This window comes from Bos grunniens, chromosome 5 (genome assembly GCF_055505025.1).
Source record: "Bos grunniens cultivar Pamir isolate PY7600 chromosome 5, Bosgru_T2T1.0, whole genome shotgun sequence".
NCBI classification, from domain to species: domain Eukaryota; kingdom Metazoa; phylum Chordata; class Mammalia; order Artiodactyla; family Bovidae; genus Bos; species Bos grunniens.
Genome location: NC_141169.1, coordinates 95,613,540 through 95,629,950, shown reverse-complemented (window position 1 = coordinate 95,629,950; position 16,411 = coordinate 95,613,540). Strand labels below are relative to the sequence as shown.

The window sequence follows — 16,411 nt, the reverse complement described above, 5'->3', positions numbered from 1 at the left end:
CTTCTCCAGGGGATCTTCCCAACCCAGGGATCTAATCCAGGTCTCCCACATGGCAGGCGGATTCTTGACCAGCTGAGCCCACAAGGGATGTATAGTTGCTTTACAATGTTGTGTTAGTTTCTGCTGGACAACAAAGTGAATCAGCTCTACTTGTACGTGCTGCTGCTGCTAAGTCACTTCAGTCGTGTCCAACTCTGTGCGACCCCATAGACGGCAGCCCACCAGGCTCCACCATCCCTGGGATTCTCCAGGCAAGAACACTGGAGTGGGTTGCCATTTCCTTCTCCAATGCATGAAAGTGAAAAGTGAAAGTGAAATCGCTCAGTCGTGTCCGACTCTTGGCGACCCCATGGACTGCAGCCTACCAGGCTCCTCTATCCATGGGATTTTCCAGGCAAGAGTACTGGAGTGGGGTGCCATTGTACGTGAGCGCATGCTAAATAGCTTCAGTCATGTCCGACTCATTGTGACCCTATGGACAATAGCCCGCTAGGGTCCTCTGTCCATGGAATTCTCCAGGCAAGAATACTGGAGTGGGTAGCCATGCCCTCCTCTAGGGGACCGTCCTCATCCAGGGATCCAATCCACCTCTCTTATGTCTCCTGCATTTGCAGGACTTTTTCACTAAGGCCACCTGGGAAGCCCATACCTGTACATATATCTCCTCTTTTTCGGATTTCCTTCCCATTTAGGAAATCACAGAGTAATCAGTGAAACTCTCTGTACCATACAGTAGCCTGGAGAATGGGAGTATTTAAATGGGAGGAAGAGAGTAGAAACCGGAAGGATTATCCTCCTGAGTGGGCTTCCCAGGTGGCGCTGCTGCTGCTGCTGCTGCTAAGTCACTTCAGTTGTGTCCGACTCTCTGCGACCCCATAGACGGCAGCCCACCAGGCTCCCCCGTCCCTGGGATTCTCCAGGCAAGAACACTGGAGTGGGTTGCCATTTCCTTCTCCAACGCGTCAAAGTGAAAAGTGAAAGTGAAGTCGCTCAGTCGTGTCCGACTCTTGGCGACCCCATGGACTGCAGCCTACCAGGCTCCTCCGTCCATGGGATTTTCCAGGCAAGAGTACTGGAGTGGGGTGCCATTGCCTTCTGCGTCCCAGGTGGCGCTAGTGGTCAAGAATCTGCTTGCCAATACAGGAGATGCAAGAGATGGGGGTTCAATCCCTGGGTCCGGATGATACACTGAAGTAGGAAGTGGCAACCCCCTCCAGTATTCTAGCCTGGAAAATTCCATGGACAGAAGAGCCTGGAGGGCTACAGTTCATGGGGTCGCAAAGAGTCAAACACACGGGCGCGCGCAGGCGCGCGCGCGCGCGCGCACACACACACACACACACACACACACTGAGCTCCATCACTACATTCACAACCACCACTTCCCCCAACAAGGGTTAACTGCAACTAGTAGCAGATGTAGGTAGATCTAGAGGGGACCCGGGTTCCAGTTCATGAGTTGCTCAAGAGGAGTCCGGGAAGAACTCTTGCGTCCCAGAGACTGTGGAAAGCGTCGGGGCGGAGCCTGGAGTGAGGGGCCGTCCAGCGCTGCGAGGCGGCGGGCGGACCCTGGTGGGAGGGCCCCGCAGCTGCTGTCACTTTACGAGTCCGCAGCCCGGAGCGTGAGTATCTCGGCTGCTGGAGGACCGCTGCGGGCGGCGCGCAGGGCCCCCGCCTCTCGCTCCCCACGCGGACGCCGCGCCAGAGCCTCGCCCACTCCAATCCCCACCCTCACCGTCCTTAACTGTTAAAGAACAGCCGCGCCTGGTGCGTTCCTAGAGGATCCCGGGTGCAGAAGGCGAAAGGTGGGCAGGCACAGGGGGACTGGAAAGGCAGGATGCGCCCTCCCGGAGCAACCTCGGCGCCCAGGGTCTGAGACTGCAGCCCCAGCTCGCCATTGTGAGCCGCCGGCAGTGCCAGGCGGCGCCACTGTACTCCCGGCTCCCCGTCCACGCCGCGATGGGGCACCTACCCACGAGGACGCGCGGCGGCCGCCGCCTCCTGCCTCTGCTCTGGCTCTTTGTGCTGTTCAAGGTAGGGGACCCCCCTCCCCCAGCCCCCGCGGTCCTGCCTGCGCTCGCGCTCCCTAGCTCTGCCGCCCGGGAGCCGCGCGCCCCGCGGGCGGGATGGCCCGGCTGCCGGCAGCTCCAGCTGTGCCGCCGGAGCGCACGCTTTGTTGTCCTTGCCTCTGCGTGTTCCCCACGGGCTTAAGGGATGGGGTGGAAGAATAAGGAAGTTTGCTCCCTCCAGCTTTGACCCTTTGTGCTCTTTGACCGCCTTCGGCATCTCCATCAAAGGTCGGCTCTCCGGTGGTGCTTCCTCAGACAAAATGAGGTCACTTTCCCTTCTGGTCGCTACTGCACCCCAATGCAGCTTCACCTTTCTACCCTCCCCCAACGGGGTTGTGGAGTCTTTGTCTTAATTTACCTTCTGCTGGAATGATACACCGGGGGCTGAACTCCCTGGCCGAAAATGGACTGCCGGGGTGGGTAGTGAGCGTGATTGTCTTTGACTAAGGAGTGTAAGCATGAGCCTGGACAGGACTCCTCTCCCCACGTTCTCCTCTCCAACCTTTACGAAGTCTCTAGACTTTCCCTCACTATATTTACTGAGGATGCTACCTCTAAATTTCAGTGTCAGACATCTGTATAATTAACTTTGTCGTGTCTTCTTTGGAATATCTTCCTCAGTGTTTTACTTTGGGGAATATAAACCAGACAAGGACTGCTTTAAAAGAAATCCTAGTTTGATAACTATACTGTACGTAAAATTCTTTTAAGAAATTTAAGTTAGATGTCTTTGGAGAAGTGTTATGAAGTTATAAGGAAGGTAATTGTCTTTTCTTCGTGTCTTCCGGGTGCCTACTTCAGTTCTGTTATTTAGTCCTTTTTTTGGCAAAGCAAACTCCAGTGTCGACAGGTGACCAGGAGCTATCCTTTCAGCACCACAGCGCTATCTTAGAAATGGATGAAATATTAATGGATGCAAACGTTTTCTTATCAAAGAGTCACTTCTTGCTCATACGCACCATTAATTATGAATGTCTGATAAAGAGATAGTGGAACAGAGCCAATGGATTGAGAACAGCCAGTTTTAAATATTCCATATTTTCATTTACCTTCGTGGAAAAAAGGAAAAATTGTTTCTGGGAGAACGAGCAATAGAGAGCCTAAACACGATTCCAAATTATACTTAATATGTTTTTACATTTTCTGAAGCTATCAATAATTTTTAAAATCTGATAGAAAATAAGCTTGGTCATATATTTTTACCCTAAGAGGCTGCTCTCTAAGTAGACACCATAAATGTGTACGTTCTATGAACATGCACAAACTTTGAAGTTCCTATTAATATTTCTATTTGTCATATTCTGTCATGTTTATTATGTCTATGCAACACTTGTCATGAATGCAAAGTGAGAAATTGAATAACCACACATTTTACTAAGTAACAGCTAGGACTTGCACATATGACATCTGATCCAAATTGAACCTTTGGCAGTATCTCAGGTTTTTATTTGAATGCTTTATACTGAGCAAGAATTTCAGAAATGATCAAATGATGAGTTTGGGAGTGGAGGAAGAGTGCCGTAAATAAAATGGAAAAATTTATGGCAGGAGTTCTAATCAGAAACTTGGTATTGGAATTAGAAATTGCAGTCAGTGATGGAAGAGACTGTAATAGATGTTCATCCAGTTCCACATAATGAATGTTTTCCTGCACATTTGTAGTTTAGTGTAACTTCTGATAGTAAGTACATTAATAAAGCTTGCCATTTAATAAACACTGTCATGGGACAAATGATCTTGTAAAGAAAATCATTACTTTATATTTCATGTAAATGCAGCATTTTATGTCTCCTGAATATAAAGTATAACAGAAAAAGGATATATATATATATGAAAGTGTTAGTCACTTAGTCATATCTGACTCATCGCAACCCCATGGACTGTAGCCCACCAGGCTCCTCTGTCCCTGGGATTTCCCACGAAAGAATACTGGAGTGGGTAGCCATTCCCTTCCCTATATGTCTGTGTATATATACATATGTATATATATATACCCACTATGTAAGTCTTCTAGGTATTTTGCATATGCTATTTCATTCACTTATTTTGTTACAATTGACAAGAAAGTGGTTAACCAGGCACATAGAATAATGCATTTACATCTTGGAAATATTATATTTCACAGTAAATTTGGTTCACAGCATAATCTTTCCACAATTTGTAGATGCTTTTGCATTCAAGATCCTGAATAAGTGCCAGTCAAACAGTCTACTGGAAACTATTACAACATTGTTCATTGGCCATATTCCAACATAAAATAAATGTTTAGTAGAAAATAATTTAAAAAATTTAAAAAAGGAAACATCAGTTCAGTTCAGTCGCTCAGTCGTGTCCGACTCCTTGCGACCCCATGAATTGCAGCACTCCAGGCCTCCCTGTCCATCACCAACTCCCAGAGTTCGCTCAAACTCACATCCATTGAGTCAGTGATGCCATCCAGCCATCTCATCCTCTGTCGTCCCCTTCTCCTCCTGCCCCCAATACCTCCCAGCATCAAAGTCTTTTCCAATGAGTCAACTCTTCGCATGAGGTGGCCAAAGTACTGGAGTTTCAGCTTTAGCATCATTCCCTCCAAAGAAATCCCAGGGCTGATCTCCTTCAGAATGGACTGGTTGGATCTCCTTGCAGTCCAAGGGACTCTCAAGAGTCTTCTCCAACACCACAGTTCAAAAGCATCAATTCTTTGGTGCTCAGCCTTCTTCACAGTCCAACTCTCACATCCATACATGACCACTGGAAAAACCATAGCCTTGACTAGATGGACCTTTGCTGGCAAAGTAATGTCTCTGCTTTTGAATATGCTATCTAGGTTGGTCATAACTTTCCTTCCAAGGAGTAAGCGTCTTTTAATTTCATGGCTGCATTCACCATCTGCAGTGAGTACACAGCATTCCATTATTAAATGCCAAGTTGTTGGTGGAATCTCAGTGATGAAATCTAAAAAGGTTTATCTGTGTTGAGTCAGAATGAACCCATTTCCCTATGTGATTGACTATAACCAATTTCATTGCTGTAGCCTCAAGATGCCTGGCTAAGGAAGCCTTTGTGCACTGTTCTCTGTTCATGGTTTAGAGATGGACATATTTAATCAGGCACGTCCAATTGTTTAAATCACCCACTTTATATTGTGAGGTTAATATCTGCATAATTGATGTTTCCTAAGCACAATGTTGGTTATGAGGATTTCTACTTTCATATAAATAGTGGGGGTATATATAAAAATAGAAAACAAAAGAAGAACTCTGTTATCAAATATACTGGGAGCCTACCAAACTCACTTGAGCTTCCCAGGTGGCCCAGTGGTACAGAATCCACTGCCGATAGATGCAGGAGATGCTGGTTCTATCCCTGGGTCAGGAAGACGCCCTGGAGAAGGAAATGGTAACCCACTCCAGTATTCTTGCCTGGAAAAATCCCACAGAGAGAGGAGCCTGATGAGCTACCATCTGTGGGGTCACAAAGACTCTGACATGACTGAGCACACACACACACAGCAATATCAAAGTGTTCTACCCATGCTGTGTGACCCCATGGACTGTAGCCTGCCAGGCTCCTCAGTCCATGAGATTCTTCAGGCAAGAATATTGGAATGGGTTGCCATGCTCTCCTCCAGGGGGATCTTCCCAACACAGGGATCGAACCCAGGTCTCCTGCATTGCAGGCATTTTCTTTACCATCTGAACCACTGGGGAAGGCCAAGAATACTGGAGTGGGTAGCCTATCCCTTCTCCAGGGATCTTCCTGACCCAGTAATTGAACCACGGTCTCTCCTGCATTGCAGGGGGATTCTTTACCAGCTGAGCTTCCAGGGAAGCCATTCTACCCATGTGTAAATGTAAATGGAGTAGTGTTAATATTTATCTGGTGATTCTCCCTCTCCGTACATCTTCCCATAATTTCAGGGCAAACAATGTAATTTCTCTCCCCTAGCCTATCTTTACTAAACCTCTCCTTGAAAATTACTTCCTATATCACTTCACTCAACATCAGTATTTTCTCAATGAAGATGTAAATTGTGGAATATGACATCATAGAAATTAAAATTCTGCCTTCCGTGAAATGGTTCCCATTTGTGGTCAACTGGAAGGTTTCCCTAAAGTCATAGGCTTGGCATGAATCCTTCTTTCTTTCTTAACCTCCTCTCTATATTTCCTTCCATCTCTGCTCTTACTTGATATGTAATCGAGGAACATTAAATTTGAAAGGGCCTCAATTACATTTTCTGAAAGAGGTTTATGTAGAATTCTATAAAGCATGTGTGTTATCATGCTGATCATAGTATTTATTCAGGAGAAATACCCACTTTCCAAGGTTTATCTGTCTTTCTCCACTTCCTTTCCCCTGCCCCTCTCGTTTGATGTGGGCCATTTTTAAAGTCTTTACTGAATTTGTTACAATATTACTTCTGTTTTATGTTCTGGGTCCTTTTTGCCATGAGTCATGTGAGATCTCAGCTTCCCAACCAGGGATGGAATCCTCACTCCTTCCATTGGAAGACAAAGTCTTAACCACTGGACTGCCAGGGAAGTCCCTTATCTTTCTTTTTCTCCCTAATTCTCTTCACCACCTCCATTTCTCTCCCTCTTCCCCCGCTCTCCCGCCCACCCCACACACATACAGGCACAGACACACAGAAAAATCTTCACTTTCCTTTTTGAGGTTTTACATTCACATTCTATATCACACAAGGTTGGCAGTTGAACTTCAATCTTTTCATCTTTCTGAAGCAGCTTATACTATTCTCCTTGCAGTGAAGTTTGCTGCCATTAATTTCTTTGTCAATTGACTTCCTTGGCAAATGTTGTTGCCAACCTATTAGAAAAACTCTTTTACATGTGACATCCCTAGTAAATTGGAGAAGGTTCACTGGGCTGGACTTCTACAGGGAATTGGGTGATAATCCTTCCCAACGTGAACATCTGTTTGCTTCTGTTCTTTGCTATGTGAAAAATTGTTGCTCTGTGAAAGTATAAAAAATTCAGACTTACCTGTTTCTCATTTTGGCTCATAAGAAAATATGTGTCTGTATGAATAAATAATTTAAAACAAGGGGAGTTTTACTTTATTTTTTTAAATGTAGTGCTAGTTCTAGTATTTAAATATCCAACTTACAGGTATTTAAATTTATAAGTACATTGATTCTTTTGTTTCATAAACATAATTTTGACTTGAGTCTTTAGTGTTTCCAAAGGATCTTGGTGTTGGATAAAGTTGGTACATCTGTGTAAGCCATTGTGATTGGTAGCAGCTTAGCACAGTAGAATGCCTCACAGCTGTGACCACAGATATTTATTTTTCATTTTCTTCCTAATATAATACCTTCAGGTACACAGTTCCAGTGGTGTTGTATTTTCAGAAGTATAGCATAGTGCAGTGATGAGCTTTACTGGAAAAAAAGCCGTGTGTTCATTTAGTTACTCCAAATACATTGTAAATGTTTTTGAAATGAAGCCAAGTCTATTGTAAATTTTGGGCTTCCCTTGTGGCTCAGCTGGCAAATAATCCACCTGCAATGTAGGAGACCTGGGTTCGATCCCTGGGTTGGGAAGATCTAATGGAGAAGGGAAAGGCTACCCACTCCAGTATTCTTGCCTAGAGAATTCTAGGCAAGAGTTGAATACGACTGAGCGACTTTCACTTCCACTTTCATTGTAAGTTTTTGTCTTCTATTGTGCCTAGTATGCAGTGTTAGGCATATGATAGAAGTTTAATAAACAGGATTTAAATTTTTGGCATTGTATAAGTAGTTTTTGACAGAGATGTGGTATCAGTAATATTGAGTTGTGAACTCATCTTTAAGGAAAACATGAGGAAATTAGCATTGTGTGAATTAAATCATTATAATTACAATGCAATCATTATACCAAAAATAATAAAATATTACCCATCCCTTATATTAAGAACTTATAAAAGTCTTAAATCAAAACACCTACATGGTCAGTTCAGTTCAGTCGCTCAGTCATGTTGGACTCTTTGTGACCCCCTGGACTGCAACACACCTGGACAGGCTTCCCTGTCCATCCCCAACACCCGGAGCCTACTCAAACTCATGTCCATCAAGTTGCTGATGCCATCCAACCATCTGACTCTCTGTCGTCCCCTTCTCCTCCTGCCTTCAGTCTTTCCCAGCATCAGCGTCTTTTCCAATGAGTCAGTTCTTCACATCAGGTGGCCAAAGTATTGGAGTTTCAGCTTCAGCATCAGACCTCCCAATGAACACTCAGGACTGATTTCCTTTAGGATGGATTGGTTCAATCTCCTTGCAGTCCAAGGGACTCTCAAAAGTCTTCTCCAACACAATTCAAAAGCATCAATTCTTTGGTGCTCAGCTTTCTTTATGTTCCAACTCTCACATCCATACACGGCTACTGGAAAAACCATAACTTTGATTAGATGGACGTTTGTTGGCAAAGGAAATACCCATATGGTATTTCCCTCCAAAATAATACTTTGGATTGCTCCTTTATTCATCACTGTTACCTCAACTGCTATTAACGGTCATCAGTTAAAAGTTTGTGTTGAGGACTTCCCTGGTGGTCTGGTGGTTGGGAATCCACCTGCCAATGCAGGTGACATGGGTTCAATCCCTGGTCTGTGAGAATTCCACCTGTTGGGAGGCAGTTAAGCCCATGTGCCACAACTACTGAAGCCCATGCTCACCTCAACTTGAGAAAGTCTGCATCAGCAACAAAAACCCAATGCAGCCAAAAAGAAATAATATGTTTAAAATATGATATATTTTATACAAGTTTGAGTTAAAATACTAGGAGGAATAACTTTCCTTACCTATATATATGACCTACAGCTTCAGCCAATATGCAGATACACAGGTGATATTTTTGCTTTCTCTTCCATATCACCCTTCTTCTGTGACCAGTACCAACTGGAATTGACAAAGATTTCTGCATTCTTCTAATAGAAATCCCTCTGATTTTTTGCCATAACTTTGCTTTTAGGAGATGAGGCCTTTTCTACAGCCTGGTCTTAATCATATCTGTGGTAGTGTTCAATCCTGGGGCATAAACCAATGCAAAGCCTTAAAGAACTCTTCTGTGGTGCTCTTAGAGCCACACTGGTGTCAGCTCCTTCTCCTTAAATAAGTATGTGGGAGACCTCCTTGTGCACTTGTGTCATTGATTTGAGAAGCTAAAACAGGGCTAACATGGCACCAGTGGAATGAACACGAGTGTAAATGGGGTGGGACAAAGCTAGAGACAGAACACAAAGTCTCTTGTCCTCTCCTCTTCTGGTGCTATTGTTTCCAGCAGGTTCCATATTGTTTCTATCAATGATTCAGAGGGTATATAAGCAACCTTCTTGAACACCTCTTATGTAATCTGTCATCACTAATTACTCCTAATTGATGAGCTTGTCCTTTCCTAAGCTTGTTCTTAGTCTTCAGAGTGCTGATTTCTAGTTTTCTTTTTCCTCTGAAGATGGTGCCTTCCAATTTATTTCTATGAGTATAACCATATCTTATCTCTGTGTCAGAAAATCATTCTCAACTGATTCATTCAGAGTCTAATTCTCCAGTAAAATGTGTCTCTTTTACCTAGGCATTCTAGATCAATTCCTCTTACTTCTAAATATACTAAAATCACCAAACAAACAAGAGGATATTTGAAACAAGGTTGTAGAGGTTTCTCTATAGAGCAGTTTTCCTCTCCTTTTTGTCAAGAAATTGAGATGAAAGAGAGAGAAATGATATATGCTTGAAAAAATCTTTCAGAAACAGAGAATCAGAATTGAAACTAGGACTCTGAGTTCAAGGGCTGTGTTGCAAATTATAAATACTCATGGTAATTTCTGTAAGAAAGTTAATATAGGGAAAATTAAGGAATCAAAAAAAAAAGTTTGATGAAAACAGTATATTGCCAACCTTCTATCTATATGTAAATGTGTTTCTTCTTGAATACTCTTCATTTGTTTGGTATCTCACTCTTCCTAAATAGGAATACTGCGCAGTTCATTTTTCTAACAATAAAAATGCTGTTTTCTCTCACAAAGCAAATTAAAGCCAAATGAAACTGGTCATTTTGTACCTTTACTAGCAAATAAAAATAATAGGGATGTGATTTATCTACAGTGTAGAGGTACACAATCAGAACTATATTTTGTAACACTAATGTATATGTGATTTAAATTATGAATGTTTCTCTTGTTTTGTATCATCTCATTTAACTGTTATTTAGAAAACTGAGACTTTTGTTGCTTTTTCTCAGACCCACTGTTGTGAAAAGCATGGTGGCATTTAGGAAAATACAAATTTATACGCATGGAAATCAAGGGATGGAAGTCAGTTTAAGGAGATTCCTGTATGCTGAGCCAGAATGTAGTCTTTATCCTCTAGGTGAAGAAGACTATTGAAGGGTTTAATCAAAGCTGAATGGAATAAGATTTGCATTTTTGATAGAGCCTTTGGCTGTAGGAAAGGCTTTCTCAAAGGTATACCAGATCTGGAAGCAGTTAAACTGGTAGGAGGTTATTGTAATGATCCAATCAAGAGATATAATGCAAACCTTCACACTAGGGTGATGGGAAAAGGGACCAAAGGAAGAGAGGTGGTGTTCAAAATAGCTAAATTGACAAGACTAGTTACATGTGGGAAATTAATGAAAGAGGAGTCCAAGGTCTTTTCCAAGTAACTGATACTTTTGCCTGAAATGTTGCTAGCTACTATTATGATACCAAGTGGGCTGGTGGCATCCATTCTCCTCCAGATCAGCATACCCCTTTCTCCACACACAGTGCCAGGGAGCTCCCCTATAAAGGCTGCTTCTTCAGGTCCCCTTGCCCTTTGGCCTATAGTGAGTTTGACTGATAGGAAGCATCAGAGTCCTTATTCCCCCAGTGTCCACCTTGGCTGGACCCTGATAGGCAGTAGATTCAGTCTCTCTTCCAATCTTGTAGTCAGCCTTTCTGTTAAGGCCAAGTTCTGGCCAAGTTCCAGAAACAGCATCTTGGTCCCTGTAGGATAATAGCTTCTCACTGCTGCTTCTCCCTGGGTACTTTAACATCCCTATTTAGTATCATTATTTCTGCTCCACACCTTAATTAACAGTCTCTTGATTAAACTCTATGAAGTTTCTCCTGCCTGCACTGCTGGGACTTCTACTGCTGTAGTGCATGATGAGGTTAGTGGAGGGCCTCTTGAGTTTGACTTGCCTAAAAAAGCAGGAGCTTAGTTAGATATGAGTCTGATCTAGGGGAAAGGGCAAGCCTGAAGTTGTGAATGGGGATGTTTCAGCAGAGAGCAAAGGAGAGAAGGCCAGGGTGGGACCTTGAGGAGCACTAACATTTAATAAGGAACCTTGGAAGGTGAAGAAGGAATAGCCAGAGAGGTATAAGAATCAAGGAACCCAAGCTCTGGTTTCAAGTGGGAGTGATTTGTCAACAGCGTCAAACACAACAGAAAGGTCCTGTAAACTAAGGTCTGGAAAATTTTTGGATTGGGAAATAGTCTGTTGGTATCTTAGAGCTTGGGAAGGGTGGCATGCTTCTGGGAGTTGAAGAGTTAAGAACTGGCCTCTTGTTTTTTAGGATTGGCATCTACGTCCCTGTCTGCATTTATACTTTGCAAATAAGATGTAGAGAAAAAAATGTATGGACACCAAAGGGGAAAGGAGGGAGTGGTAGGATTAATTGGGAGATTGGGATTGACATACACACACAGTTGATACTTATGTATAAAATATATAACTAGTGAGATCCTACTGTACAGCATGGGGAACTCTACTCTGTGCTCCCTGTGACCTAAATGGGAAGGAAACTCACAAAAGAGGGGATATATGTAAACACAGAGCTGATTCACAGTGCTGTACAGCAGAAACTAATGCACTCCAGTAAAAATTAGTAAAACATAAATAAACACATTACCACTTTAACAAGAAAAAAAAAGATAGATATTGTTGGGCCAGAGAGACCTGATTTCAATCTCAACTCTCTAAGTTGTTCTTACTAGCAGCAGGATGTGGGGGAAATTATTTCTTTTCTCTGGGGTTCCTATGGTGATTGGCTATATTTATCTCAGAGGATTACTGTCAGGAATAATTGGGATAATGACCATAAAATATTTTAAACAGTGCCTAGAATACAGAAAGCACTTAATAAATGTTGTGTCTAAAAACAAAAATAGAAAGAAACAGGATAATAAAAATAACCAAAGGAAAATCAAAGAAGATGAACAATTAAAACTGCACCTGAAGCAGCATCTTCCCAAATGTACCCCATGGAACACTGGAGACTTGAAATATTCACAGGTGTTGTTAAAAACAAACACTTTTGTGCAGACTTGAATTTGGGAAGTAATCTATTAATAACTTTGTTTTAAACTAGTATCAATTAATTTACTATTTTTTGTACCAGGATTTCTTGAAAAGTTTACTATGCTAATATTCACTGTGTTTTCAGAAGGAAGACATAGTGTGGAACATTTTCAAGTTTGACTGCAGAATTCTGTTTTTAAAAATGATTCATGTGTATGTGTATGTATGTTAGTTACTCAATTATGTTCAACTTTTTGTGACCCCATTGATTGTAATCTGCAAGGCTTCTCTGTCCATGGGGATTCTCCAGGCAAGAATACTGGAGTTGGTATCCATTCCCTTCTCTAGGATATCTTCCCAACCTAGGGATTGGAGGTGGGTCTCCTGCATTACAGGTGGATTCTTTACCATCTGAGCCACCAGGGAAGCCACAAAATCATTCACTGGAATAGTGAATACACCATAAAATATGGAAAACATGTACATTTTTTTCTTCCAAGAAAGCTGAACATCAGTCCTTGGAAAGAAAGCAGGGAATAGTTGCTCTCCTTCATGCAAATTCTTCAGATTCTGAAATTTAGACTATGATAAACCTTACTTCTATGTTTTCCTATCATTAAGATTATTTTCTTTATTAAAAAAGAAAGACATAAAAAAAGTGTCTAGTGTGCAAGCGTATTATTTCATATTATTTATTCACTATAAAATGCTTCATGGAAATAGTGAATACACCTTAAGAAATAATATGCTTGTACACTAGACACTTTTTCCTTTGTCTCTCTTTTTTATGAGGAAAGTAACCCTAATGAGAGGGAAAACATAACAGTAAGATCAATCATAATCTAAATCTCAGAATCTGAAGAATTTGCATGAAGGAGTTTTCAAAGAACTGATGTTCAACTCTCTTGGAAGAAAAAAATATGCATGTTTTCCTTATTTTATGGGTTATGCTAACTCTGGGTTTGGTAACTGTACATACAAAAATTTCTTTGGTCTTTGTTAAAAGGATGGAAAATTAATTTTAACATTATTTTTCAAATATCATTGACTTAATATATGACTTGACTTAGAACAATTTTGTTCAGTATATTTCATTGAATCTAAAACTATACTTTTCAAAGGTCATGTAATTCAATGCTTGAAGTGAAAGTGAAGTCACTCAGTCATGTCCGACTCTTTGCGACCACGTGGACTGTAGCCTACCAGGCTCCTCCGCCCATGGGATTCTCCAGGCAAGAGTACTGGAGTGGATTGCCATTTCCCTCTCCAGGGATCTTCCCAACCCAGGGATCAAACCCAGGTCTCTCGCATTGGAGGCAATGGTGTTAACCTCTGAGCCACCAGGGAAGCAAGCTACTACTTATCTAATATGACTGCCAATTGGTCATCAATGGAAAAATTGCTGTCTGCTGAGATGTAACTGTCCCACTTTGGAGCAGTCACTCGTTGTTTGGTTGGGTGCTGAGGTAAGCTGGCTCTGGCTGTATCTTTCACATGTTATTTCTATCCCCATCTTACTTTAGTATGGCACTGTGTTGTGACTATTCCTGCTTTCTTGAATGTTAGGAACAATTGCTTGCCAACAGACTTGTCAGGCTATAAAGATAATATGTGAGAAGCTTGTCATCACTCTGTCATGGCCTCAGCCCTCCATCATACCACTTTAAGCTGTTTACAGCAGCCCAGAATTTCTGCCTGTTGCCATTCTTCTCTTTCATGGCCATAATAGCCATTCAGGCAAAAGACAATTCTCTTTCTTCTCAAGTTCCTTGATGAACCATCAAGAGCGCCCATCTCTGTTCCAAGAACATTCCTCAGCATGTTTTTCCCAAGCAGCCAATCTAAAATCACCCCCATCACTCCAAAATATTACCACATTTACGCAGCTTTAGTTTCTTAAGAGAAGGTATTACTCCTTCCATGACATTATACCAACTCTTTACTATGACTTAACTCCTCTCCTGGAATGCTTGTAGGTTCCATGAAGGCAGCATCTTTATTTTTTTTTGCTCACTGCTGTATCTCCAGCTGTTGGAAGGGTGCCTAGTCCAGGGTAGATGCTCAGTAAAATATTTGTTGAATATATGAATGAACATTGAATGAATACACTGAGTGAGAAAGGTCAAACAGGAGTTATGGGACAGGCTTGAGACAGAGGAAGAGCAGGTTGTAAGCAGGTGCAAGTTCGGGGAATGGAGCCAATGCACGGTGAGATGAACCAGGAGGAACAGTCCATCAGGTGCGCAGTGCTGAGCAAGGCTCCAGGAGAGAGTGGAGTCAGAATGGGAGGTAATCTTGAAATGCTATTTTATTGGTCTTGTGGAGGAAGCAGAGGTTTTATCACCACAGTGAAAATGAAGTCTTTTGGACATTAAATAAGCTTCTTCATGCATTTCCCCCCCACCTCGCTATTGTATTGTCAGAATAAAGTACTGACAAATGTATGTTCAAGCAACGGATGCATTCCCCTCTGTGGCAAATTCTCATCTGTAGTGAAGTAAAAACTCAGCCTTTCTGATCATTTATTCTCTATTTTATTCACTGATTATGCATACAATTTACTTTAATTTCCAAACAAAGTGGTTTTGGGTTTTTTCAAATCCAAAAATGTGTTCTTGGTTCTACAATTTGAGAATATCAAAAAATAAAAATAATTTTTAAAATAAAACTTTTCCTTTATTTTTCTCTCACCATGCATATTAATGTGCTCAGAATGACTGTAGACCACTAAAAACATTTTCAGAAACTCACATGACTGATTGAAACTCAGATGATTATTATTTTCCTTCAGTAATTGAAAGCTATGATTCCCTTTATTCCTTAAAAAATATATATTTTTTTTATTTTTTAAATATGTGTTAGTATCTCCTAGAAATTTTTTAATGGATTTTAGATAATGAATGTCTTCTCTTGTATAAGATTCTGATAGGTCATTTTATATAGAAACAAATGGTAATTTTTATATTCAATTGAATACTAGATAATAAATATTTTATTATCCAAACATGGACAGACCATTAAATATTCTGATTGAATTAGTGTTGTAGTCATTAAAATGTTAGTACATATACACCAATCTTGACAATCTGGATTGTCAAGAGTTTCAAATGACTAAAATATAAAACTAGGCATAAAACAAATGCTATTTTTACTTATGCTACTCTGCTAGAGAATTGAAAGGTATTATATTGTCTTGTGATATACTACATTTTGTCCACAGTCTACTCCTGTATTGGTAAAGAGTGAGATTTTGAGTTACTTGAAATTACTTTTCTCTATGACTAATTTTCTTTTTGTTTGTTGATAATTCAATATCTTCTCAAGAGTCAAAAACAGAGGAAAATTGTGATCAGATAACTTGTACACTCACATAAATGGCTTAAAAAGGATTTTCCCCTTCCATGGATTTATGATAAGGAGAAATGAGTGTGGAGAGTACAAAAATAATATTAATAATTCTATGATTAATTTTTTTTAAAGTTTGTGCTTTTTTTTTTATTGAAATCTGCAGTTATTTATTTATTTGTTTATTTGTTTTGGCTACCCCTGATGGCATGTGGTATCTTAGTTCCTTGACCAGGGATAGAACCTGCGCCCCCTGCAGTGGAAGTGTGGAGTCTTAACCACTGGACCTCCAGAGAAGTCCAGATAAATTATTATTTTTTTAAGTTTAACAGTTTTCTTTCTTTCTTTTTTTTAGTATCAAAGCAAAATTTCTAGGTATCTCTAAGAACACAATTATATGAGTCTCTTTCTGTCTCTGTGTGGTGCCTCAGAATTTGGCTAACTGTCATAAATCATGCTTTCCTATTGAAATCAACTTAGTGGTCGAGAAAATAGATAGTCTAGTAATATTGCTTTGGGATGTCCATTTACTTTGATGTTGTGCTGAAAACTAAAGTGTAATCCTAAAAATGGAGTGTCTTGACAAATGCCACAAAGTAGTAAGCATCATTTTTACAATAAGGGTTGACAGCATTACCATAAGAAATCCCTTATTGCTTGGATGTACTTAAAAACCCCTAGATTTTATCTAGGAAGAAAAATTGACTTCTAAATTTTCTGAATGTTAAGTGG

At 41.1% G+C, this 16,411-nt stretch overlaps 1 protein-coding gene across 4 annotated transcripts in view; it reads left to right on the top strand.

Moving 5' to 3' along the window:
• Positions 1-1,324: 1,324 nt before the first annotated feature.
• PTPRO (protein tyrosine phosphatase receptor type O) overlaps positions 1,325-16,411 on the top strand; it is a 259,746-nt gene continuing 244,659 nt past the window's right edge. For all 4 annotated transcript variants that reach the window (XM_086404083.1, XM_086404084.1, XM_086404081.1 and 1 more), the window contains exon 1: positions 1,325-2,034. In XM_086404083.1, the coding sequence (XP_086260209.1) occupies positions 1,960-2,034 (75 nt within the window). In that variant the 5' untranslated portion in view covers positions 1,325-1,959. The remainder of the gene's footprint in view (positions 2,035-16,411) is intronic.